The sequence below is a fragment of the Bombina bombina genome, chromosome 4, assembly GCF_027579735.1.
Source record: "Bombina bombina isolate aBomBom1 chromosome 4, aBomBom1.pri, whole genome shotgun sequence".
Lineage (NCBI taxonomy): Eukaryota > Metazoa > Chordata > Amphibia > Anura > Bombinatoridae > Bombina > Bombina bombina.
Window position 1 is genome coordinate 646,346,735 of NC_069502.1, and position 26,303 is coordinate 646,373,037.

Genomic DNA, 26,303 nt, shown 5'->3' on the forward strand with positions numbered 1-26,303 from the left:
GAAATACCAGGCAATTCTTCTCTGAACGAGAGAAACAGCAAAACCCCAGACGTACGTTTCGGCCTATTGTGGGCCTCGTCAGTGAGGTGCAGCCATATCCCTCTAGGCACACTGAGCAACGGGTCCACGTCTGGATTCCCGCATCACACTTAGGGAGACTTCCCAAAATGACATAATTTGCATAAATAAAAAGAGAGAAGCGCTCAACCTGGAAACGAACAATAAGAAATGGAAGCATTTGAGTGATAATGATCTCTCTGCAAGCTTAGCCTTTTTTGATGGGTTGTGATTTCAAAGAGCAAATCCAGCTATTTAATTTACAAAAAGAAACATAAAGGATCAATTTATCATACATTTTATAATCTGGAGCTGAAATAAGTCATTGGGAACACATTAAGGGGACATCAATTTTACAGTACACTGTCACTTTAAGGAAACCTTGCATTTGACACTGCTGCATATAAGAAAACCATTATATCAATAAAATCATATCTTCTGCATACATACATTGTGGTTTGTCACAATTTTGGTGGCAGTGAGCACACTGGGAATTTCTTATTGGTTGTCCAGGAACATGTTCTACCAACTTGCAAAATAACTCTTTTCCTTTCTCTCCACAGGTAGCATTTGCTGTAATTATGGCATTAGACGCAAGATTGAAGACTGCTGGAAACAATCCTAAAAGATAAGAGAGAAAAAAAATGTGAAAAATTATTTTTTGCCCCAAAATATTCCAATTTTAAAGTATTTTGAACCAAGTAATTGAAAAGACAATGTTATAAATTGTAGCGAACATTCTGTTTGTGTTGATTATAATAATTATCACAGCTTTAATTAAGAAACTATTTATAGTTGTATGGATATTTCTCTAAACAACAATTAATATAGAAAGATCAATTTTAAACACATACATAATATTGGGACATTTATAAGGGGTTATATTACGAGTGTAGAACTATTTAGCACTCCCACTTGCGCATTAACTTCTCTAGACTGAGGCTTTTTACACGCGTCTGGTTGCGCTCGTATTACAAGTTGAAAGTAAAATGTTTGCGCTCGAGTGTCAATCCGAGGTGTGCAAATAAATATTGCAACTGTTTTAACTTCTCCTATAAAAGTCAAAGAAGTGCAAAAACTTTAAAAAAAAAAAATAACACCCATACTCGTGCAATATCCCCGGCAGAGTATGTTCAAGAGTGCTAAACTTGGCATGAAATATTAATATTACACATTCCAATATTGTCCACAAAGCAGAATATGTTCTATTTAAATACATACTTTTATACATATCTGTATACACCCATACCTATATATCTATTCCTATAGATATATAGGTTTAGATATGTATTTTACATGTACACTATTAGATATATAGAAATATATATTTCATAATAAAAAATACAAAATATTCTATTGTACGTTAAAATATTTTTTTTCTACATAATCAGAAAGGGACATGAAACCCAACATTTGTTTTATAATTTAGACACAGCATGTGATTTTAAACAACTTTCCAATTTGCTTCTATTATCTAAATTGCTTCAGTCTCTTGGTATCCTTAGTTGAAAAGCATATCTAGGTAGGCTCAGGAGCAGCAATGCATTACTGGGAGTAACCTGCTGATTGGTGGCTGCACAAAATTACCTATTTTCATTGGTTCACCAGATAACAATAATAAATGCTGACAGCGTATGCTGTCGGCATTTATCGATGTGCGGCGGACATGATTCGCTACATCGTATTATGTCTGTCCGCACAATAATAAAAAAGACCCCTTAGGGTCCATTGACTTCTATGGGGAATAAGTTATCTCTCGTGATCATCTAAGTTTGGCTTTTTACTCACATCAGGTTAGCGTGCAAGCTGTTACTTGCTACCCAGCGCACGCAAAAAGCTTACTTCTAGCGGATTTAGTGCTCAAGCAGGAGCGTTAAATACTGCTCCACTTATAAACTGGCCTAAGTGTGTCTTGCAAGATAGACTTTTAGAAAATGTTATTGAAACATTGGAAATATATTGTCTACTGTACCACAAACGTAGTAGCAGTTCACTTCAGGTCTCAATCTAGGGGAGAAGACAGGTTAAAACATGAAGTTCATTAAGATATTTGAATCCACAGGTGGATCTTAACAAGTATTGGGATATTTCATTATATGTGTCCTAATCTATTGTTTCTATTTTTATTTAATAATATTTTGAAACTGAGCTAGCCTTATAAGTACTGTATTTTTTATGATTATTATGTTCCCTTCCAGTGCTGTTCTGGGACAATCTTTTTAAGTCTTGTCTTAAGTCATATACTCAGTTTTTTATTTTAGCCATCATTGAGAAAACTCATACAGGAAAAATAGGCATGATTAGATTTGGGCATACTCTATTGCCACCATTTTTTAAGGCACTGGCAGACAAGGTTCCCTGCTAGGAAACCCTGGTTGGAGTGAGGGGGTGCCACTCATAAGCAAATGCTTGTGAATCCCTGCCTTTTGCTCACGCACAACCAATCCCATAAAAGCAGTGCTTGTCAGTTAACCTGGATAAAAGAGTTTGGGGTTATTTTAGAATTTCGGAAGCAGACATCTTAAGCCTGGTGCCACTTAATTTGTTGTTTGCAGGCTTACTTAAGCAAGCCTGCGCCACAAGGGTTATCAAGCTGCATCCCCAGCTTGTTAAATGGAGCCCTTTCTGTTATCAAATGTTCAGTATTGTTTTTAACTCATTCTTATACAATTAATACTATTTTTTCTGTAACTGTAGTTCGCCAGCTTTTCTCTTTACCATTGTTGTAATAAAAAAGCACAAATACACTAAGCAGTGGCTTATAATTAATATAAATCTTCGCAAGATGTTTTATTCATCATTTTAAGTGGCTTTCACCTTTTATTTCTTTTTTTAAACTTTATTTTTGCAGTGTCCATTATTTTCTATTACAGCCCTACAAGGATGCTGGGTCATAAAACATCTAAAGCAACATGAGCTGGTTTACTATTAAGTGAATACTAGATAAACAGATAGTCAGATTTATCCATTCTCAGAAGAGCCAGAATTTAACCTAAATTGCCAACATTTTAGCTCTTCTATTTCCCTGAAGGCAGTGGCTACACTGATAATGTCTACTAATTTTTCATGAAAACAAGTAAGTTGCTTGCTGGTTTTTTTACACAATCTGCTTCTTTTTTATGTTTACTTTGAGTTAGCATATATTTTTTTTTTATAAAAAGCACTCTGTTTAAGAACCCTTTAAAACTACTTATTTATTTTATGTCCAGAATATATTTTTATAAGTATCCATGGTATTTTTATGTTCTATTACTCCTTGTACTACATGTTGATACTTACTGGTTATTCTTTACATCTGCTACTCTTTATCAAGGACAATTTAATATTTAAAATTGAAAATATTATGCATGTTCATCAATCTTTCTTTGAAAAATACCATTATGATTTTCCTTGCTGACAGATGCTACTTGAATCTTTTTTTTTACAGTCTCTTTTAATTATCTCAATCTTCCGTCTATTTTCTAGTGTCCTCTTCTTCTGATTCCTATTTTATTACTGTGTAGAATAACAGATATTTCAAACACTTAGAGAAAAAAAAAAAGCTGCAAAAGATTAAAAAAGACAGCGCTTACATTGTACAAGGACATGAATGGATAAAATAATCTTCATTTCAGTTTCTCTAACATTACACTTCTGTGACACCAAATTAGCAAATGTTTTGACAGATATTAAGAGTAAAGAAGACTTAAATAGTTACCGCTTTCAAAAGATAAAGGTAACTCATCATTGTTATGAGTCAGATTTTAAATGTACATTTTCTATGTTGTAGAATATTCTATTGTTACAGTGTTGGGGTATGTTGTTATGCATTGGCAATTTCTTGTTGTTTTCATTTGGATAAGGACTTACATGGTTATGATACCCTGAGAGATTGTTATTTTATCATCTCATTTATAACTTTTTCTAAGTGGTTTAAGCAGAGGATATAAGAGCTTTTAAACCTAAGATAAGTAAATATACAACAGTGTAGCACCTTTACTTTGTAGAGCCTAAAACTGTACACTAAGGAGTCAATTGCAATCTTATCGATTGTGTTTAGCTTTTTTGTTTGGCTCCCGGTACACCTTTTTTTGGCATTGGAGTGATTACAATACAAATTATAACATAATTTTCGCATAAGAAAAATATCAGCACGGATATTTGAAGAAGTTGCCCATAGAACAACAACTTCCATGATCACAATTCATTCAGTCACACATTATGGGGACTTATGTATCAAAGGTCTTGCGGACCCAATCCGACAGTGCGGATCCGGTCCGCAAGACCTCGCTGAATGTGGAGAGTCTTTAGACCGCTGCTTCATAACTGCTGTTTCTGGTGAGTCTGAAGACTCACCAGAAACATGGGCCCACAAGCTCCATACGGAGCTTGATAAATGGGCCTCTATCATTTAAAGGGGCATGATACCCAAATATTTTCTTTCATGATTTAGAAAGAGCATGCAATTTTAAACAACCTTCTAATTTACTTCTATTATCTAATTTGCTTCATTCTATTGATATATTTTGCTGAAATGCATATCTAGATAAGCTCAGTAGCTTCTGATTGGTTGCTGCACATAGATGCCTTGTGTGATTGGCTCACCCGTGTGCATTGCTATTTCTTCAAATTTTGGGGTTTAATGTCCCTTTAACTATCAAAATGGACAAATGAAATTCAACAGCCAAAGGTACTTGATAAAGTGCAAAACTGTCCCTTTGAACATATTTTTCAGCATTTCAAGATGATTTTAAATAAGTCTCGCACATGTTTGATACACTTTGAAATGAACCCTGACACCCTTTTAGATGTATATAAATATTTGATCTAAATTCATTCAACCTTTCTTAAGCAATAATGTATAGTCCGTCAGAAGTTGGAGGATTAGAAATTTATATAGTATATATATTTAATAGACAAATATATGCAATCTTGTAAGCTAATGAGATCTATAAGAAATGTAAGAACAAGAAAATCATGACAACAATATTTAAAAATGGCATTTAGCAAACCTATGTTTACAATATTTTTTTATTTCATACTCAAATTTTCGTGATTCCAATTTACTTTTACCTAATTTTAACATGATTTCATCAATTGCTTCTTTGTGATCAAGATCTAAACATGTACTGCTGTAGAATAAACCGAAGTCCCAAAAAACTTATTTTGAATAATCATGAGTTTCAATATTTAAAACCTTGTGTCACCATATTCTTGTGATCAAGCAGGCGGATAAAGGTGGAGGAACAATAATTTTGAATACCAGATATTATTTAAAAGAAACATATAGATTACTTGATGATAGAACCACCCATAAGAAATAAGGTAACGATCCATGGAATAACCAAAAACAAAAATAAAATGTATTCTTAGAAGGAGCGGTTTATACAAATCTGACAGAAACAGAGTTAAAAAATGTTTACAGTAGAGGATCTCCAACACACCAAGTGTTAATTTCTTCCTTAAAATTCATAAGAGTATAGAGAATCCCCCTGGGTGCCATATAATCTCTGGTATTGGATCCCTGACATCTAACCTATCCAAATACATTTCTTTCTTTCTGCATGATTATGTAAACAAATATACCATCCTTTTTATTAGATTCAACACCTTTTTAAATAATTTGAAATACATCAAGTGGGAAAACAATTATTTTCTAGACACCTGTGATGTAACTGCATTATATACTAATATAAATCATATTCAAGGTATAAAAAAAACAGTATAAATTGATGAAAGAAACTCAAGGTAGATTCCTTCTACAATGTATAGACTTATTAAATAACAAATATTTTAAATTCCAGGATAAAAAATAGCTACATATAAAAGGAACAGCAAAGGGCACAAGGTTCACAACCAGCTATTCAAATCTATTTATTGGATTTTTTTGAAGATGATCTTATGAACAATTCTGTCTAGAGTGCTCTACAAACAATTTATAGAAGACTGAAACGGCAAAAATTATTGGTTAAACTTTACTTGTGAATATAGTAAATGTAAGATCAGCTTCTTAGATACAGAAATAACTATTGTGGAGGACTTAATTTAAAAAAAACTGGACTCAAATAATTAAATAGATTCTAAAACCGACGAACAGCTGAAGAAAAATATACCTACAGGGCTTAGGATCAGAAAAAAACTGCTTGGATCTGGAAAGTTACTTTGATCTAGTACTTAAAAAGAGGTTACAACCGAAGTGTAATGACATGAATAAGATATTGGAAACAGTAAAAGGGGTCAGAAAAGTAGATAGGAATAACCTATTAAACAAAAAGAGGAATAGTAAAACAAAATTCAGGGATGAAACAGGGAGATTAGAGATACCATTCATCATAAGATATTCTACTCAACATTAGTTATTCTAAAAAATGATTAACATGCACTGGCATCATTTGAGGAAAGACCCTAATTTTAATGGAAAAGTAAGGGAAACAACCCCAACTAATATTTAGAAAATAAAAAAATCTTAAAAAATATACTAGCCCCAAGAAAATTTAGAGTTACTAAAACCCTTAGGGATATTGACCTAAAAGGGGAAAACATTGAAGATTGTAAATCTTGCAAACACAGTACTAAACTTAAAAGTATCAAATCACAAAAAAAAACAGAAAGTGATTTAAAAATAAAGGGAATTATTCGATTCTCAGATTGTAACATAATTGTACTTTAAGTTACTTCAGATTTAAAGGGCCACTAAACCCAAAATCTTTCTTTCATGATTCAGATAGAGAATAGAAATTTAAACAACATTACAATTTACTTCCATTATTTATTTTGCTTCATTTTTTTTAAATATCCTTAGTTGAAGAAAAAGCAATGCACATGGTGAGCCAATCACACAAGGCTTCTATGTGCAGCAACCAATCAGCAGCTAGTGAGCATATCTAGATATGCTTTTCATCAAAGAATATCAAGAGAATAAAACAAATTAGATAATATAAGTAAATTAGAAAGATGTTTAAAATTGCATTCTCTTTCTAAATCCTAAAATAAAAAATGTGGGTGGCATGTCCCTTTAATGTCATGAACTTAAAGGGTCATGAAACCCAAAATTCCATATATACAATTAGAATATAGAACTGAGATATAAGACAATATACAATTTGAATATAGAACTGAGATATAAGACAATTATATGCAGATAAAATATGGTAAGATCCATGTGGAAGCATATAAAAAGGAGGATGAGCTGGAAATCAGTGTCTTGATACAGGTTATATCAGCCAAAAGCGTAGTTGCATGTATAAACAGCTCTTGGAAAATAAGCTGATGAAGCAGACAGATTCCTATTGGACCCCAAAGACAGACAGTACAAGATTGTAATATTGCTAAATGCGAGCTTATAGGAGAAAAACTCCAAGTACTTGAAGACTCATAGGAGTTCCAAGTGGATCCAGATAGTCTGCTGAAGGATTGGCATAACAGATTTAGAATGGATTCAGTGCGTGCACTATCATACTATACAAGGACTTAGTGTGTCTTTTGCTGATCATGGATTGGCTAACTGTTGAACACGTGACCAAAACAGCTGACTCTAATTCTATAAAGAGGAATAAACACGGAACACTGGATAAGTCAAGCCATGGGTGAGAGACAAGACTTGTGTAAAATGGCTGCTATTGCTATGGAAGTTCCTTTCATGTAGAGCTAATTTACTCTATCATTAGTGACTGGTTATAAATGTAAACTAAATAGAAACGGTTTCAACTATAAGACCATACTTCAAACAGGACTGTTTGAATCAGATCGCTGGTCTTTTATGCAAATAGTGGAAATAGTTCCTATTAATAATTTTATTTTGTATTATCTTTATTATTATTATGGTTGTTTTTTTTTAGGCACCGGTGTCATAATAGTGTGTATTAAATTTCGGATGCTTTTTATAAAGTAAAAACGTAATAACTTGCATTTAACCTTGCTCTCAATTATTAATTAACCAGAAGGCCTTAGAGGCGCTACCCTTGGGGTGTTTTGTTTTGATTTATTCTTTACCTTTACTTGTGGGGTAGCATTGGTTAGGGGTGCTGCTTTTTTGGGTAGAACCTTGGAATTATAAATAGTTTTTGCCTTTTTGATTTACTTCACCAAATTCTTACTCAAAGGGGCCGAATTATAAAGCTCCATATGGAGCTTGATGCCCCTGTTTCCATGTGAGCCTTCAGGCTTGCCGAAAACAGAAGTTATGAATCAGGGCTCTAAAGACCGCTGCTCCATAACTTGTCCACCTGCTCTGAGGCCGCGGAAAGAAATCAACCCGATTGAATACGATCGGGTTGATTGACACCCCCTGCTAGCAGCCAATTGGCCGCAAATCTGCAGGGGGTGGTATTGCACAAGCAGTTCTGGTGAACTGCTTGTGCAATGATAAATGCCGACAGCTACATCGTATACATGCTACATAGTATCATGTCCGCTTCCACTTTGATAATTATGCCCCTTACAGTAATGGATATTCAAAGCAAGAATATAGTCTCCTTATGACAGGAAACAAAGTGCAATGCACCACCCAATTGGCCTAAAAGGCAATAAGAATGTCAGAAATATAGTATAACTCAATAAGTGAAAAAATATGGTGTTTACACTTGATGGTGTGTGTGAAAAAAAGAGAAAGAAATAAAGAGCAGGGAAATGATATGCATATATTATTAAAGGGACACTGTACCCAATTTTTTTCTTTCGTGATTCAGATAGAGCATGACATTTTAAGCAACTTTATAATTTACTCATATTATCAAATTTTCTTAATTCTCTTGGTATCTTTATTTGAACTGCAAGAAAGTAAGTTTAGATGCCGGCCCATTTTTGGTGATCAACCTGGGTTGTTCTTGCTGATTGGTGGATAAACTCATCCTCCAATAAAAAAGTGCTGTCCAGAGTTCTGAATAAAAAAAAAAGCTTAGATGTCTTATTTTTAAAATAAAGATAGCAAGAGAACGAAGAAAAATTGATAATAGGAATAAATTAGAAAGTGGCTTAAAATTGCATGCTCTATCTGAATCATGAAAGAAAAAATTTGGGTTCAGTGTCCCTTTAAGTGTATATTATTATAAGATCATATATAAAGAGATCTTATCCCCAAATCAATAAAACTGTGATATGCAAAAATGTGAGTAAAACTGTGATAAAAAGTATACAATTTAAAATCTCACAATAAAAAAGAAAATTCATAAGACAGGCATATACAAATGTTACAATAATTGCATCAAAAAGAATGCGACCGGGCCCAGAAGGTTCCTCCCTCAGGGGGGCCCCAGGTTACTACAGCACAGGAAAAAGGTTTTATTATTTTATTATTTTTTTTGTTAACTTTCAAGAATTTAAGCACAAACGTTCTTTGACCCACTTTACTAGTTTGACCTGCGTGCTGAGGCTACCTGTGTTAGTGAGTCTGTCACCTCACCACCAGTGTCACGCTGCCAGTCACGTGCTTGTCAATCCGACTCCTCATTGTAGGCTATTGGCGCAGCACAGATCAGCCGCCTGGAACTTTGGTGTCTTTAGCGTGCAGCTCCTCCTGACTGCACGTGTAGTCTAGTCAGTAGGAGTCTGCAGCGCGGTAGTGAGACTAGAGTGCCAGCACTTGCAGAGGCAACAGCAGTTGAGGCAGGGGCCAGGCAAAGCACGCAGATGGTGAGCTCAGGCTGAGGGGAGGGGGGGGCAGACCGGCGGGGCGCTGGATGGCTAAACATTTCTGAACTCTCTGTGTGGGTTTTATATGCACAATCCAATCCTTCATGGATTCTTGCACCGGGGCAAGAAGTGAGGAGGGGGTAGAAGTGGTTGCAGTCCAGTGAGGGTGGCAGGTAAAAGGGGGTGCAAGCAGGTAAGCATGGAGATGTCTAGTTTAAGGGGCTAAGCAAATGCTCACATGAATGTCAGAATTTGCTGAGAGATTTACTGGGACATAAACTGGTGCCCTGTGCCGTATGAGGGTCATCATATATTTGATCATAATATATGCTATATGTTTGTACACTGTGGCACATTGTAATGAAAGCTTCTTCTGGGTGTTATTAATCTGTTTATAGTAAGGCAGCCAGATGCCTGTTGGCATTTTACTGTTCTGAGAGCTTATCACAATTTCTGTAACTGTATTTGTTGTCCCTACCTGTGTCAGATGGTATCGGGGTGTTTGTGTTTATGTGTTTACTCAAAGCCCTGAATGTGTAAACATGGGGTAAGACTGTCTCACTTTGTTTTATGCACATTAGGCTAATCCTTGTGCTAGAACATAGGGTTCAGACATTCAGTGTTGGGGTCACTGTAGCAGTAATGTGGGAAAACTAACTTCTACTGACAAACATGTTAATTTCTACGGACACTACTATTTATATATATATATATATATATATATATATATATATATATATATATATATATATATATATATATATATATATATATATATATTCATATATGTCTCTTAATGGGCCCCTTCAAAAAGGCCACCCTGTGCAGGTGTGTTTGTCCCTTTCTAATTTTAAGTGTAAGTTGACATGATTTTTTTTTCTGTGTTACATGTTGCAAAAAAAAAAGCAAAAAACTTTTTTTTGGTGGTGGTGGAGGGGGGGGGGGGCTTCATGAATTCTTGCACCGGGGCCCTGAAGTTTCTAGTTACGCCTCTGATCTGCTAGTATAAAATTAAAATACAGCTGTAAATACCATACAGTTTTAAAACACATATACCACAAAATAACTTTCATTTATTATGCTGATAGAAAGAGTCTTTGAAAATCCTTCCAAACATAAGATCAGAGCACAGGAATGACCAGAGCTTGTGGCTTGGTTCCCAGATGGAAGAAGGGTCATCTGATTGTTCAAGTAACGAGACCATTCTGTCTCTGTATTTTCCACCAAATAGAAACCAGAGAAGAACGCCTTGTAGCGCCTGTATAGTGAATCCTTGGCTTTTCAGTGTGCAGCTGAAGCGGAACGGTTGGGAGACTTGGCGCCTCACAACTTACAAATTTCAACTTGGCTATGGAAGCCCAAGATTGGCAAAACAAGAGTAACGCGTTTCAGCCTTGGATGGCCTTTTTCAAAACTTCAAACTAGAGAGTTTGAAAAAGGCCATCCAATATCTCCAGCTATCCTTTAATATATTTATATTAAATATACATGTGTGAATGTGCTGTGTGGATGTGTTTTATTGAATTCATCATATCTCTGTAATTATATAAATGTAGATATCACCTCTGTCTGTATCACAGTTTTTTTGGAGATACAATATTTTTCCAAATAGCTAATTTATATATTACTTGCCTATGTGTTCAAAACCATGTAGCAGCCTTTCCTTTATGAAGCATGTTTTTAGAGTTCATTGCACTCTCATATCACATAATAAAAATTGTTTCGCTTGCACTCAGAGGTCAATGGTAAAGAGACTTTATTTGATGAAAAAAACAGGAGATTTTTGTGTCAGACTGAATACAATTATGCAAGTGTGTGGGAAAGCAACTGGCAGAAAAAAAAATCTGGAACAAAAAAATTATAGTAAATAGCAGCAAAGAATGTTTCCCAGCTGCACACAGCAGTGACCAGCTTGACATGCAAGATTCACCCAAAATGCAAGGACATTGACAAAGCTAAAGTAAGAGATTTTGAAAATAAGCCTTTCCAGAGCAATATAAACAGGCTGTGCAAAATGACTTAATACACAGTACACAAGAATTGTACATTATGTTCTGCTTCAGAAAATGATCACATTACTTCATTTACAATAAATGCTTTAACATGTAACAGTATTTATATCATGGGATTACACACTGAATGCTATTGTACTGCACATCTGCAACATATCATAGGTCAAGGATCTGAGAAAGAACTTTAATCATCTTCCTTCACTTCACCATTTTACTCATGTTGTAGACTAAATGTTTTTATATCATATTTACATTTTGCATTTAGTTCAGTGTTCGTTTCGTTTCATGTAAAAATGATATTAAAAATAATATTGAAAAAAATGTATGTTTTTGCTTTATGTACTTATGTGAAATAACATCAGTAGCTAAACAAATAAATACAGAAACAGAAGATAATTTATTCAGAAATGTAAAGGAAAAAACATTTAAAGGGACAGTCTAGTCAAAATTAAACTTTAATGATTCAGATAGGGCATGCAATTTTAAACAACTTTCCAATTTACTTCTATTATCTAATTTGCTCAATTCTTTAGATATCCTTTGTTGAATAAATAACAATGCACAAGTGTGAGCCAATCACACAAGGCCTCTATGTGCAGCAACCAATCAGCAGCTACTGAGCATATCTAGATATGCTTTTAGCAAGTGATATCAAGAGAATGAAGCAAATTAGACAATAGAAGTAAATTAGAAAGTTGTTTAAAATGACATGCTCTTTCTAAATCACAAAATAAAAAAATTGGGTTTCATGTCCCTTTAATTTAATATGCACATTTACAGTGTAATCACAATGGGATAGATGCAATAGTATTAAACACTGTGAAACAGGTTGCAAAAGTACTTTAAAATACCTGCTAATAAGATAATACTACACTGTTATGAACACAAATGCATATGATGATAATACACTTATGTGTGATAATATTCATGTAAGTAATAAAAACACTAATATTGTGGGCTTTTCATTATTATTGAAAGTACTTTTTGTGTGCCTAAAAGCCAAAATAAGCATTTAGTATATTACTTTTTTAAAACACTTTACTAGTACACACACAAGACAAAAAAAAAAAATTCAATGGGAAAAAGTCTTTGTTCTCTATTGTTCTTATAAGCCACATGAATATGGTACGGGGCAGTGTTATGCAGATACAAATATGCAGAAAGAACACTAAATTTATTTTTAAGGTAATATAATTTATTCTAATGCATAATCAGTTTTTAATTTAAAAATCTGCAGAATCGCATATTTACACTAGGTTTGACCAAGTTATGCTAACTTTTTTTGCGTAGATAAATGTGAATTCTAATTTTATGAAAACCTCAATTAATAGTAAACCTGTCATATAAAAGATACATAGATTATAATCTTATAATTTGGAAGGGAAGTGAATTAATGTTTCAAAAATGTATGAATAACTTTAACTTTACAGAAGAAAGGATGGAGTCCCAGGTTAAGATAAAACAAATTCTTTATTCGATTCTTTAAAAGTGAAGTTCAAGTGAGTCGCAGCTCACACGGACACAAAATCAGCCAGAAAAAGAGTGGAGAGATGAGCGTAGCACCAGTGGCTTACATGTTTCGGCCAAATGCCGTAATCATAGCCTAAGGTGCTATACCTGTGTAATCTTTAAAAAGGGTGAGAGGTGATTCAATTGGCTAAAACACTTACAAGGATTAAAAATGTACGCCCATTTCAACACACCTAGCATGCACATAGAAGTTAACCCTATACATGTCATAATATATTAGAGCAAGGGGTGTTTGATGTGAAAGGAGAAATACGAGATGTGAAAGTGTAATGAAAAGAAAAAGATAGTGAAAGAAATATAGAATAGGAAAGAGAAAAGAGACTGAAAAAACAGCGCATGAATTAAAGGGACAGACTAGCAGCAATATAGGTAATGTAGACTCGTTGTGGACTAGGAATGCTTAGAATGCTCACATTAGAGGATGTATATAACCACAATATACGAGGCAGAAGTCAATGTACCATAATGATATGATAACTGATGTGAACATGTAAACAGTAAGCTGATATGTCCACATTATAAGCTTAAACACGCACTGTCGCTAAGGCTAAAAAAAGGGGAAAAGAGGAATAAAGAGAAGAGAGAAGAGGAGAAGAAAAAGAAAAAAGAAACCCATAGAGAAAGAAAATAGAAAAGGAGAAATAGTGGGGGCAGATGTATATACATATAGCACATATATAAAAGTACATGAGGATGCTTACATATACACCCATATACTGATTAAGCTGATGTATATAAAAAAAAAAAGGAAGGCAGAAATATAGTGTACACAAATTTGATGCTATATATGTGAATATATAGGGTATATAAGATTTAAAACTATGCTACATGAATATGAAGGAACCACAATTGACTCCCTATGTGATAGATTATGCAGCTGTAGCTACACTATATAAAACATATAATACATGCAATACAAGCATTCAAAACATGTGTTAATGAACAACATCAAATTAGAGAATATAGAGAAGAAGAGAAAATTGTGTACACATGTATCTACAATTAGACACGTATGAAGACTGTCAGGGAATATAGGACTAAAGGGATATGCCATTGTAAATGAATAGGACAATAGAAAAAATTTTTTTATGTATATATATTATGAATTGACCTATATATTGGCATATAAAAATTTACTCCCAAAAATTGATCAGATCAAATTTGGAGTTTAGCCCTTGGGGAAGTCTGGTTTTTAACTGGAAAATCCAAAAGGTTTCACGTTTCGCTAGAACTTTGTCTATATCTCCCCCTCTCATAGGGACTTTGGCTTTTTCAATAGCTGCCCACCTGAACGAATTAAGGCAGCAGTTATGTTTGGTGGCAAAATGTTGCACTAAAGGAGTCGTAGCCGTACCCCTAGTTAGGGAGGAGATATGTTCTCTTATTCTAGAGTTAACATCCCTAGACGTGAGACCAACATATTGAATATTGCAAAGGATGCAGGTGACAAGATATATGACATTGGTGCTGGTACAATTTAAACAGGATTTTATAGGATAAACAGTCCCTGTTACAGTTGATCTGAACTCTGTCGTAATTTGTGCATAGTCACATGGCTTACACTTTTTGTGGCCACATCTATACATGCCCTGATGTCTCAACCAAGAGCTAGTATGTTGTGTGGTAGATCTGAGTTGTGTAGGTGATAGAATTGAAGCCAAAGTTGCACATTTTTTGTAAGAGCATCTGATGCCATTTTTCACTACATCTGTGAGCTTGTCGTCTGCAATTAGAAGAGGAAAATGCCTCTTGATAATATTACAAACCTCGGGGTATTGAGCACTGTACTCTGTAACAAAGTGAATACCCTGAAATTGCTTTTAGTATTCTTGCATTTATCAAGTAGCATTGACTCTCTTGGAATGAGGTTAACCTGTTGTCTTGCCTGTTTAATGTGTCGTTTAGAATATTTTCTCAATCTTAGTCTATTTTCCAATAGGCTAGCTTCATGTTCAAAATCTTCCTCCCTACTACAATTTCTTTTGATGCGCATAAATTGGCCTTTCGCCACAGCATAAGCGGTGTTGGTAGGATGACAAGAAGTGGCATGTAGAAGTGTATTACCTGATATTGGTTTACGGAAGACCTTGGTAGAAATAGTGCCATTACAATTACCAGTAAGTGTGAGGTCAAGATAGTCCTTTTTTTTATATACATCAGCTTAATCAGTATATGGGTGTATATGTAAGCATCCTCATGTACTTTTATATATGTGCTATATGTATATACATCTGCCCCCACTATTTCTCCTTTTCTATTTTCTTTCTCTATGGGTTTCTTTTTTCTTTTTCTTCTCCTCTTCTCTCTTCTCTTTATTCCTCTTTTCCCCTTTTTTTAGCCTTAGCGACAGTGCGTGTTTAAGCTTATAATGTGGACATATCAGCTTACTGTTTACATGTTCACATCAGTTATCATATCATTATGGTACATTGACTTCTGCCTCGTATATTGTGGTTATATACATCCTCTAATGTGAGCATTCTAAGCATTCCTAGTCCACAACGAGTCTACATTACCTATATTGCTGCTAGTCTGTCCCTTTAATTCATGCGCTGTTTTTTCAGTCTCTTTTCTCTTTCCTATTCTATATTTCTTTCACTATCTTTTTCTTTTCATTACACTTTCACATCTCGTATTTCTCCTTTCACATCAAACACCCCTTGCTCTAATATATTATGACATGTATAGGGTTAACTTCTATGTGCATGCTAGGTGTGTTGAAATGGGTGTACATTTTTAATCCTTGTAAGTGTTTTAGCCAATTGAATCACCTCTCACCCTTTTTAAAGATTACACAGGTATAGCACCTTAGGCTATGATTACGGCATTTGGCCGAAACATGTAAGCCACTGGTGCTACGCTCATCTCTCCACTCTTTTTCTGGCTGATTTTGTGTCCGTGTGAGCTGCGACTCACTTGAACTTCACTTTTAAAGAATCGAATAAAGAATTTGTTTTATCTTAACCTGGGACTCCATCCTTTCTTCTGTGATGCTTTGACCAGCTATTGAGTCCAGGTTAACACTCCTCACTAACCGCTGGGCCGGGTGAATATTCAGATCGTCAACACACACACCCCCTCCTTACGTCACGCGGTGACGTACACAGAGCTGCAGACCGGGTTCTGCATAGAGGCGGAAGCAAGAGAAGTCGGCAGACACGCTGCCATCAGATATCGCTCCGTGTATATACAGGATTTCTCCCTTCAGTGCTCAAGGTACACCTCTTATATTGGCTCACATATGTACTGTTTGGGGGGGTGTCTATCGACCTAAGTCCCGGTGCCTGGCTTGGCAATTTCTACTTACACATGGTTATAAGTGCAACCACTACTCCTTTGCCTTAACTTTAACTTTACACAGGAAATAAATAGATGTACTAATCATTTTTTATCTCAAAATAAGTTTATTCTTGCAAAAAGCAGCCATCTAGAAGAAAAAAAAATGCCTTCTGGACAATTGAGATTAAAGAAACATTAAATATTTAATAAATACTTGACAGAATTAGATATTTAAAGCAACAATTAGCTTGAGAATAATATGTGTATGAATTTGTAAAACTATACTTTTTATAGATTGAAAAAATAAGTATAACGTTTTAGCATCCACCATTTTAGAAAGCCTAGGCTTTTTTTCTTTACTGAGGTGAAATAACAATAAACTGGGTAATAAAGTGTCTACATGGTGACTAAGGGCCAGATTACAAGTGGAGCAAATAGGTTACTAGTATTACTAGTTGAGCACAATGCGAACGCGACCTCACTTTCGCATTCCAGGGAAGTTTTTCTCTCATGAGAGCGTGCTTCCATAGGCTGCAATGGGAGCCTTGTTCTCATGCCGATACACCCTGCAGAGATCCTAGCACAGTGAAAGGGGTAAGTCATCTAGCGATGGGCAGCACATTTTAAATATATATGAATATAATATATACATATATTTTATGTGTTTATATGTGTAAATACATATATATGTTTATAAGCATATACATATACAGACCTCCATTTCAGTTGTCCCACTGCTCTCTGCAAACAGCCTGATTTTAAAGCATATCTGCCCCAGTCTTGAAAGAAAATACACAGACCTCCTTTTCAGCTGTCCCACTGCTCTCTGCAAACAGCCTGATTTTAAAGTATATCTGCCCCAGTCTTGCAAGAAAATACACAGACCTCCATTTCAGCTGTCCCACTGCTCTCTGCAAACAAGTAGCCTCTGGAAGATAGTGATGTCATTGTGTCCTGCCTGCCCTGTTATTTTCTGATGTGTGTATTGTTATATGTATTGATATTTTTTTTATTTATTTTTTTATTATTGTTTTGGATGCATATTTTGTCACCATTATGTCTGTCCATTATGTTAAAAGTTAGTTTAACCAGCTTAGGCCCATATATCTTTCTTGTACTTTATTTAATGGTTTTATTCCCCTACATAGATACCTCTGTCTTATCTCTGTAAGTTTGAACCTTCCCTGTGTTTTTGCTTGAATGACCCTTAGCTCAAATGTCCATAGATATATCCTCCCCATTCCTTTAACTTTTTTGCAGGCCCATCTGATGCTAATATATCTCTCTCCCTCAGCCTGATATCTGCCCCAGTCTTGCAAGAAAATACACAGACCTCCATTTCAGCTGTCCCACTGCTCTCTGCAAACAGGTAGCCTCTGGAAGGTAGATCATTCAGGTTTTTGGCCGAATAACTCCACTACAACTGCCCTCCTAAAAGTTTGCAATGACATCCAAACTGGCATGGAACAAGGAGACCTAACTGGAGCTATTTTTCTTGATTTTGCAAAGGCCTTTGACACAGTAGACCACAACATTCTACTGCTCAAACTAAAAAACTCAGGTATTGGTGATCCTCCGCTAACTTGGTTTTGATCATATGTATCAGATTGATCACAATATGTCTCCATTTCTGACAGCAACTCCCTCCCTCTAAAAGTAATGTGTGGTGTTCCACAAGGTTCCATTTTCAGCCCCCTACTATTCACATTATTTATAAATGATCAGCCAAATGTCTGCAAATCCTCAACTGTACACATGTACGCACATGACACGGTAATCTATGCAAAAAAATCTGATCTGCTGCAGCTTGAAGCAGTGCTCCAAGACCAGTTCACAGAGGTAGAAAAGTGGATCTCAAAAACAAACTCTTTCAAAACACTGACAAAACTGTCACAATGATCTTTGGAACGGGACCTAAACTACACAAACTACAAACTTCCCATCTATGCATCAAAACAAAATCAAATTGCACACTGACTGCAGTCCACTCTTTCAAATAGTTGGGTATGTTGTTAAACACCAATCTATCTTTTGGCCTCCACATAGAAAAACTTACATCCAAACTTTATCCAAAACTAGGTGCCATGTACAGAAACAAATCATGCCTCAGCCCTACAGTAAAGGAAATGATTGTACAGCAAATGCTGATGCCAATCATGGATTATGGGGTAGTATATGCACCTGCACTGCAAATTCACCTTAATAAACTTAATAAATTATATAACTTGTTCTGCCACTTTGTGCTTCAATGTAATTACAGGACCCACCATTGTGACATGCTAAAATAACTAAACTGGCTGTCACTGGAATCCAGACGCACCCTCCATCTTTCCAGCCTTGTGTTTAAGAGCTTTTCTGGGAAGCTCCCATCCTACCTGAGCAGAATGCTCTCCCCGGCTATTCCCACCTCCTATAACCTCCAATCCAGTACCAGCACATTATTTAGCTTGTCTCAATACAAAAAGAAAGCAGCTCGATCCTCCTTTTCCTACAGAGCACCATAATTATGGAACAACCTACCGCACACTTTCAAACCTTCCCCAAGCCTAATATCCTTTAAGAGATCCCTCTCTACATATCTCAAAACAGAATGCACGTGTTATGGTTGATTATATATTTCCTACCTGTTCTATGTTAAATCTTTGCATATATTGTGTATTATTATTGTTTTTTTGTATTTTATTGTACCCTATTGTATCAATGCAATGTTTTGTGGACCCAGGACATATTTGAAAACCAGAGAAATCTCAATGTATCCTTCCTGGTAAAATATTTTATAAATAAAAGAATAACACAGTCCCCATAGACCGCAATGTAAAAGCACTTTCAGTGTGGTGTTTTTCAACCCCCCCCCAACATCCCCTCACTTCAACCTCTTAAAACTGCTTTGTGCAGTTATTATTTGAAACAAATAAAGATGCTAATATTTATTATATTAATAAATACATACGTACACACACACACACACACACACACACACACATACATATATATATATATATATATATATATATATATATATATATATATATATATATACAGGGAGTGCAGAATTATTAGGCAAATGAGTATTTTGACCACATCATCCTCTTTATGCATGTTGTCTTACTCCAAGCTGTATAGGCTCGAAAGCCTACTACCAATTAAGCATATTAGGTGATGTGCATCTCTGTAATGAGAAGGGGTGTGGTCTAATGACATCAACACCCTATATCAGGTGTGCATAATTATTAGGCAACTTCCTTTCCTTTGGCAAAATGGGTCAAAAGAAGGACTTGACAGGCTCAGAAAAGTTAAAAATAGTGAGATATCTTGCAGAGGGATGCAGCACTCTTAAAATTGCAAAGCTTCTGAAGCGTGATCATCGAACAATCAAGCGTTTCATTCAAAATAGTCAACAGGGTCGCAAGAAGCGTATGGAAAAACCAAGGCGCAAAATAACTGCCCATGAACTGAGAAAAGTCAAGCGTGCAGCTGCCAAGATGCCACTTGCCACCAGTTTGGCCATATTTCAGAGCTGCAACATCACTGGAGTGCCAAAAAGCACAAGGTGTGCAATACTCAGAGACATGGCCAAGGTAAGAAAGGCTGAAAGATGACCACCACTGAACAAGACACACAAGCTGAAACATCAAGACTGGGCCAAGAAATATCTCAAGACTGATTTTTCTAAGGTTTTATGGACTGATGAAATGAGAGTGAGTCTTGATGGGCCAGATGGATGGGCCCGTGGCTGGATTGGTAAAGGGCAGAGAGCTCCAGTCTGACTCAGACACCAGCAAGGTGGAAGTGGAGTACTGGTTTGGGCTGGTATCATCAAAGATGAGCTTGAGGGGCCTTTTCGGGTTGAGGATGGAGTCAAGCTCAACTCCCAGTCCTACTGCCAGTTTCTGGAAGACACCTTCTTCAAGCAGTGGTACAGGAAGAAGTCTGCATCCTTCAAGAAAAACATGATTTTCATGCAGGACAATGCTCCATCACACGCGTCCAAGTACTCCACAGCGTGGCTGGCAAGAAAGGGTATAAAAGAAGAAAATCTAATGACATGGCCTCCTTGTTCACCTGATCTGAACCCCATTGAGAACCTGTGGTCCATCATCAAATGTGAGATTTACAAGGAGGGAAAACAGTACACCTCTCTGAACAGTGTCTGGGAGGCTGTGGTTGCTGCTGCACGCAATGTTGATGGTGAACAGATCAAAACACTGACAGAATCCATGGATGGCAGGCTTTTGAGTGTCCTTGCAAAGAAAGGTGGCTATATTGGTAACTGATTTGTTTTTGTTTTGTTTTTGAATATCAGAAATGTATATTTGTGAATGTTGAGATGTTATATTGGTTTCACTGGTAAAAATAAATAATTGAAATGGGTATATATTTGTTTTTTGTTAAGTTGCCTAATAATTATGCACAGTAATAGTCACCTGCACACACAGATATCCCCCTTAAATAGCTATAACTAAAAACAAACTAAAAACTACTTCCAAAAATATTCAGCTTTGATATTAATGAGTTTGTTGGGTTCATTGAGAACATGGTTGTTGTTCAATAATAAAATTAATCCTCAAAAATAGAACTTGCCTAATAATTCTGCACTCCCTGTATATATATATATATATATATATATATATATATATATATATATATATATATATATATATATATATATATATATATATATACACACATACATATCCAACTTAAGAAGAGATGTATTTGTATGTATCTCAATGTTAAATCCTTTGCCTGCCTTTATTTTTTCTAACACCTAAAGTCTTTGAGCACTTAAAACTTTTTTGGGCAATATTATTTTTAATGATTTTTATTATATAGTGCTATTATGAATGTAACTGTATTTTGTAATGTATTTTTAATGTGTTTTGTGAGACATTTTTAACCAGAGCTCTGAGGTTGCGCTAACTCTACGTGCATTAACTTCAATTGTACTCAATCGATCCCGTTTATTTTCAACATGTAATACAAGCGGAAAACCCAATGCGCGCAGACAGCTGCGATAAACCCCTTATCACTTACGTGTAGCTGTTAACGCGCCACTCATCTGGCCCTATGACTTTCACATAGGAGACATATACTATAGCATATTAGTCTGTTCCTGCCAAAAGACAGTCCAGCCCCAAAATGTATGGGGTATTGTTATTTTTCTTGTTCAAAGAAGAACTGCCTGATAAGCTACAGGATATTTCCTTTGTAAAAGGTATGATGAACTAAAAGGGTATCATTTGCCTTAGAAATTAAGTTTATTTTGCACCTCATGTTCATTCTCAGTTGAGTATATCCCACTCTCTCTACTTTTTTTGTGTGCAAGTTACTCTTAAGTCCCTAATATTAGGGAAACCAGACATAAACTCCTTGCTCATTAAATAGATGCAGCTGCACCTCACTGAGGAGGCAGAGAGAAGCTGAAATGTATTTCTGGAGTTTGTTGACTTCTATTGTTCAGAGAATTGACTGGTATTTCAGGGATGGGCTGTCTTTTTGTCAGACTCAGACTGACATGCTACAGGATATTTCATATCTTTGGAAGACATGATAAAATTGATAAGGTAAAAAAGACAGCTCCCTGAGTGCCACTGACCTTATGAACAAGCAAGGTAGTTTTTCCAACTCATGTTCATTCACAGTTGAGTTTGTATTTCTCTCTCTTTTTTTTATTACTTATTATTTTTTTTTGTATGTAACAATAAAATGTTCTTACAGATTAGAACATTTTCTTTTTACACTTTTATATCCCTTTAAATGATTTTATTTCAACAAAACTAACTCAAACATTTCAAATATTACATTGTTGAGGCTCATGCTGAAGCATAAAAATCATATTACTCCTAAAAAAAGTAGTTTATTTATGGCAGGGGATATGTTCTTTGGAACCAACAGCAATGCCCTGCATAAATATGATGTAGAAAAGGTTTTCAAACCTGAAATATGTTCCTTCTTTACATCTTATTCTTGGAGAAGAAAACTTATAAAATGTGCAATGTACTGCATTCAATTTAAGTGTGAGGTTATGTAACTAACATTTTCAATCGACAAAATAAATCCCACTATAGACAAAAAAAATCTTAGTTTTTCTCTTTTGTGTCACATAGGAAACTCAGAACGGTTTTTGACAGATGATTTTTTTTATGTTAGATATGAGAATTATTTGCGATTTTATTTCTTTAAGATTTAGCTGTAAAAATGTTTGTATAAAATGGTATTTGTGTATGAGAGTTTGTTTTATAGTTTTCATTGTTTGTACAAAATAAATAATGAATGTTACCTGTCTTAGTGTCATATGTATCTCATGTGCTAATATTCTTTTTATTTTTGCTGCATGATTAAAAAAAATCAGAAAACAAACTCATGTATTATTTGAGTGTGTCATACTGATGTTATTCAAATGAAATAGTTGTAGCCTCTGAAATTTAAACACTATAGAAGTTTAGTTTTCTTTTTCATCAATATCATTTTTTGTCATAATGAACTATTGTGTGTTTTTGTAGATTTATAGGACATAGCCTGACATGTTCAGTTATTTCCATCTGCAAACATCTGTTGCAAAAAGTACAGGAGATTTGGTTATGAACACTGAACCCAGATTTTAGCTACCCCCTAATGAATTAGATATTTTACTTCCCAAAGGAAATTATCCATTATCTTTATTCATTTTTCTGACAATTCACATGAGGCCTTTTAGAAACAAACTCACAAGCTTAAGTAGATTTCTTGACGTGGTTACATGCTTAGAAAGTGATTAAGAATATCTGCACTCATTAAAACATTTTTTATGCCCCAAAGGACATTTCTTTCACAAGCTAGTAGTGTGCATTGCCAAATTCTTCCAATTCTTAAGATAACATATGAGTCTGTGTTTGAGTCACAGAGGCGGGGTGTTAACATGTGCAGTCTGCAGTAGTTTTGTTTTTTATTTAACAAAAATATAGCAAGCAAGATTTTTTTTGCTAATTTATATTTTACTTGTTTTAAAATATTATTTAAAACATTTAAACCTAAATGCTATATTTAGTAAATAGTTTAAGCGTGATTTAAAAAAACATCAAAACAATATACTCTACCCAAATAGATTCTCATCCATGAGAGCTGAGCATGTTAAACAACATGTTTAATATTTTCTTATGTGACTATCACTAAAGCTTTACTTGCTGTACAGAAGAGGATTTTATGAATGCTGGGGCAGTTTTTACATGCCCTTTATAGTGCTGGATATACATTACATATACATTCTTTTCAGCAACTCTACAGCCACAGGAAGAAAGAAAAAAAAGAAAAAAAAATATATTCATTTACTGGTCAGTTGTATATTGATTTTGCAATACCTCCTGGTTTTATAACCTTTGAGTTAACTACCCCTTTCTACATTTTCAGTGTTGTGTAGCTTATGATTCAATCCCATTCCTATTGAAGTGAACTTTTATTTTACTGTGTTATCAAGGTAAAGCCTGACATTTTTTTTTTTTATTTTTTTTTGCTGTAAGTGAAAGATGTACTGTTATCATGCACAATACAAGAGATTTTCTAAAAACTATCCTTTACATTTTTACATTTTCTTCATTGCTAGTAAAAAGCTAGATAAAAAAATGCACTCTCCAAAACCACATCACACAAAGGTCAATCTGTTAGTTCATTCTTTATAATTTATGAGGTGCAGACCCATACCTCTAATCCGGAATAACATTCAACTTTAAATGTTCAACGTTCATTTTGAGCTCTCCAGCATCCATTGTGGTCCAAATAACTCAAGACCCACTAACATCTTTAACCTTTAAACAAGACATGGTGGACATTGTGCAAGCCTACTTTCGCTAGGAACTTTCTGATCTTAAACACGATATGCAGACTCTGCAATTTTGTGTAGAAGCCTTAGAAGATGGGAATACTTCTATGAGAGAAGAGTTTGACCAAATATCTCAATGTGTATAACATCAAGAAATGACTATCTCTGATCTTCAAGACCAATTATAAGATATTGAGAATAGTAGTAAAAAAAGATCTTACTCCCTGCCTATAGAGTTTGTTTGCACATCTAAATGGCTGTCAGGGCCATCCACAAATCTCATAGGATAGAGTGAACAGATCATTACACCCTAAACCTGCAGAAATGTATCCTCCAAAAGACATTATCATAACAAATTTATAACATAAGGAAGACATAATTTTGCCAGAAAGCAACAACCAGTCAAATTCAAAGGCAATACAATACTGCTATTGGCTGATCATTCCCTGTGCACCCTTCAACACTAAAGAATGATGGCTCCTCTAATGGGACGTCTCAGGAATTGTCACAATCCCTATACGTAATATCACAGACTATGAAAAGGTCTGAATGGACTAGTAGTCCAGTTATACTAATATCTACTGATCTTTTAACTGTTCCTTTTAAACACCATCCATCATGGGACTGGTAAGAGTGTATGGCTATTCTTAGTTTTGCAGTACTTCTATTGTTCTTACTTTTGAAGTTTTCTAAAACAATTGGAGATACTTTACTGTTTGTCATATGTTATTGCTTACTCACATTAATCTTACTCAACAAGATGATTTTGTAAAAGTTATCTCCTCAATAACTATCTTCACTAGGGACTAGTGTTTCTCCTAAAACCACCAGCACTCCAGAATTGGAATGTTAAAAAAGTCTATTCCATTCCTAATAATCCATGTTGATAAAGAAGGTAGATTCCTTAGTCTGGTCGGGCATATGTATGGTAGGCTACTAACTTTTCTGAATGTATATGCCCCTAATATAATTGAATTGCCTTTTTTCAAAATTATATTATGTAAATATTTAGACATTTACAAAGGCATTGCTTTTATGGGGGGGGGGGACACCTTAATGTATTACTTCAATCTTCTATTGGATGGCACGAATATATAAACTTCTAAACAAGTGAATCATTTTCTTGACATTTCTCTTAGAGATAATAAGTTATATGATACGTGGCATTATTTCCACCTTCACACTAAAGATTTTACTTTGTTCCCATCACTCTCTAAAACATATTCACTCCTAGATTATCTTTTAACCAACCAAGAGGGAATAACTGTAATAAGAAACATTTGAATTTCACATTCTTGGTCGGACCATTCGGCAGTGATTCTCCATTGCAATTAGTCAAATATCCCAACTAAACCCTATGTTTGGTATTTAAATGATACTATTCTCCATGATTCCCTCATCAAGTAAATAATTGAATCCTCTCTTTAAGATGTTTTCCAATTTAATACTACTCCAGACATTGCCCCTGTTGAACTATAGGTATCACACAAATGTTTTATTAGAGGGGGGGTTTAAAACATAGGTCGATCATCAAAAGGAAATGGAGATTACAATATGACACTTTATCTTCCAAATTATCTAAATTAGAATATAATTATAAAAAACAACCTATTAGATGAAGCTATATATTCTGATCTTCAATACATCAGAAAAACATTGCAAAATTTGTTAGACCAAGAATCTCAAAAAGTATTTCTTAAGTCAAAGCAAAAACTTTTTTTATGAAGTCAATAAACCAAGTAAATGTTTGGCCAGAACTCTCAAATGTAAAAGTTAAAAACATGTATTTATGAATTAACAAGGACCCGCATTCATACAGCCACTAACATAGCGGAATAATACAGGTTATATTACTTACAACTAGCTTCCCTCTAGATCAATTGACTTTACTGTTCTTCTACGGGAAGAATATATTAATTGTAGGTGAAAATTTCCTATGAATACCTGATGTGATATCAGTACAGTATATCTAGGTGACCTAACTTAGCTTCTACTTTATCTCTTAATATAGTAAACTACTT

The 26,303-nt window shown here is 34.9% G+C and overlaps 1 protein-coding gene across 6 annotated transcripts in view; it reads right to left on the minus strand.

The window, feature by feature from the left end:
• Positions 1 to 26,303, minus strand: part of LAMA2 (laminin subunit alpha 2) — a 1,406,020-nt gene that overhangs the window by 1,163,837 nt on the left and 215,880 nt on the right. For all 6 annotated transcript variants that reach the window (XM_053710700.1, XM_053710701.1, XM_053710696.1 and 3 more), the window contains exon 2: positions 508 to 678. In XM_053710700.1, coding sequence (XP_053566675.1) covers positions 508 to 678 — 171 coding nt within the window. The remainder of the gene's footprint in view (positions 1 to 507; positions 679 to 26,303) is intronic.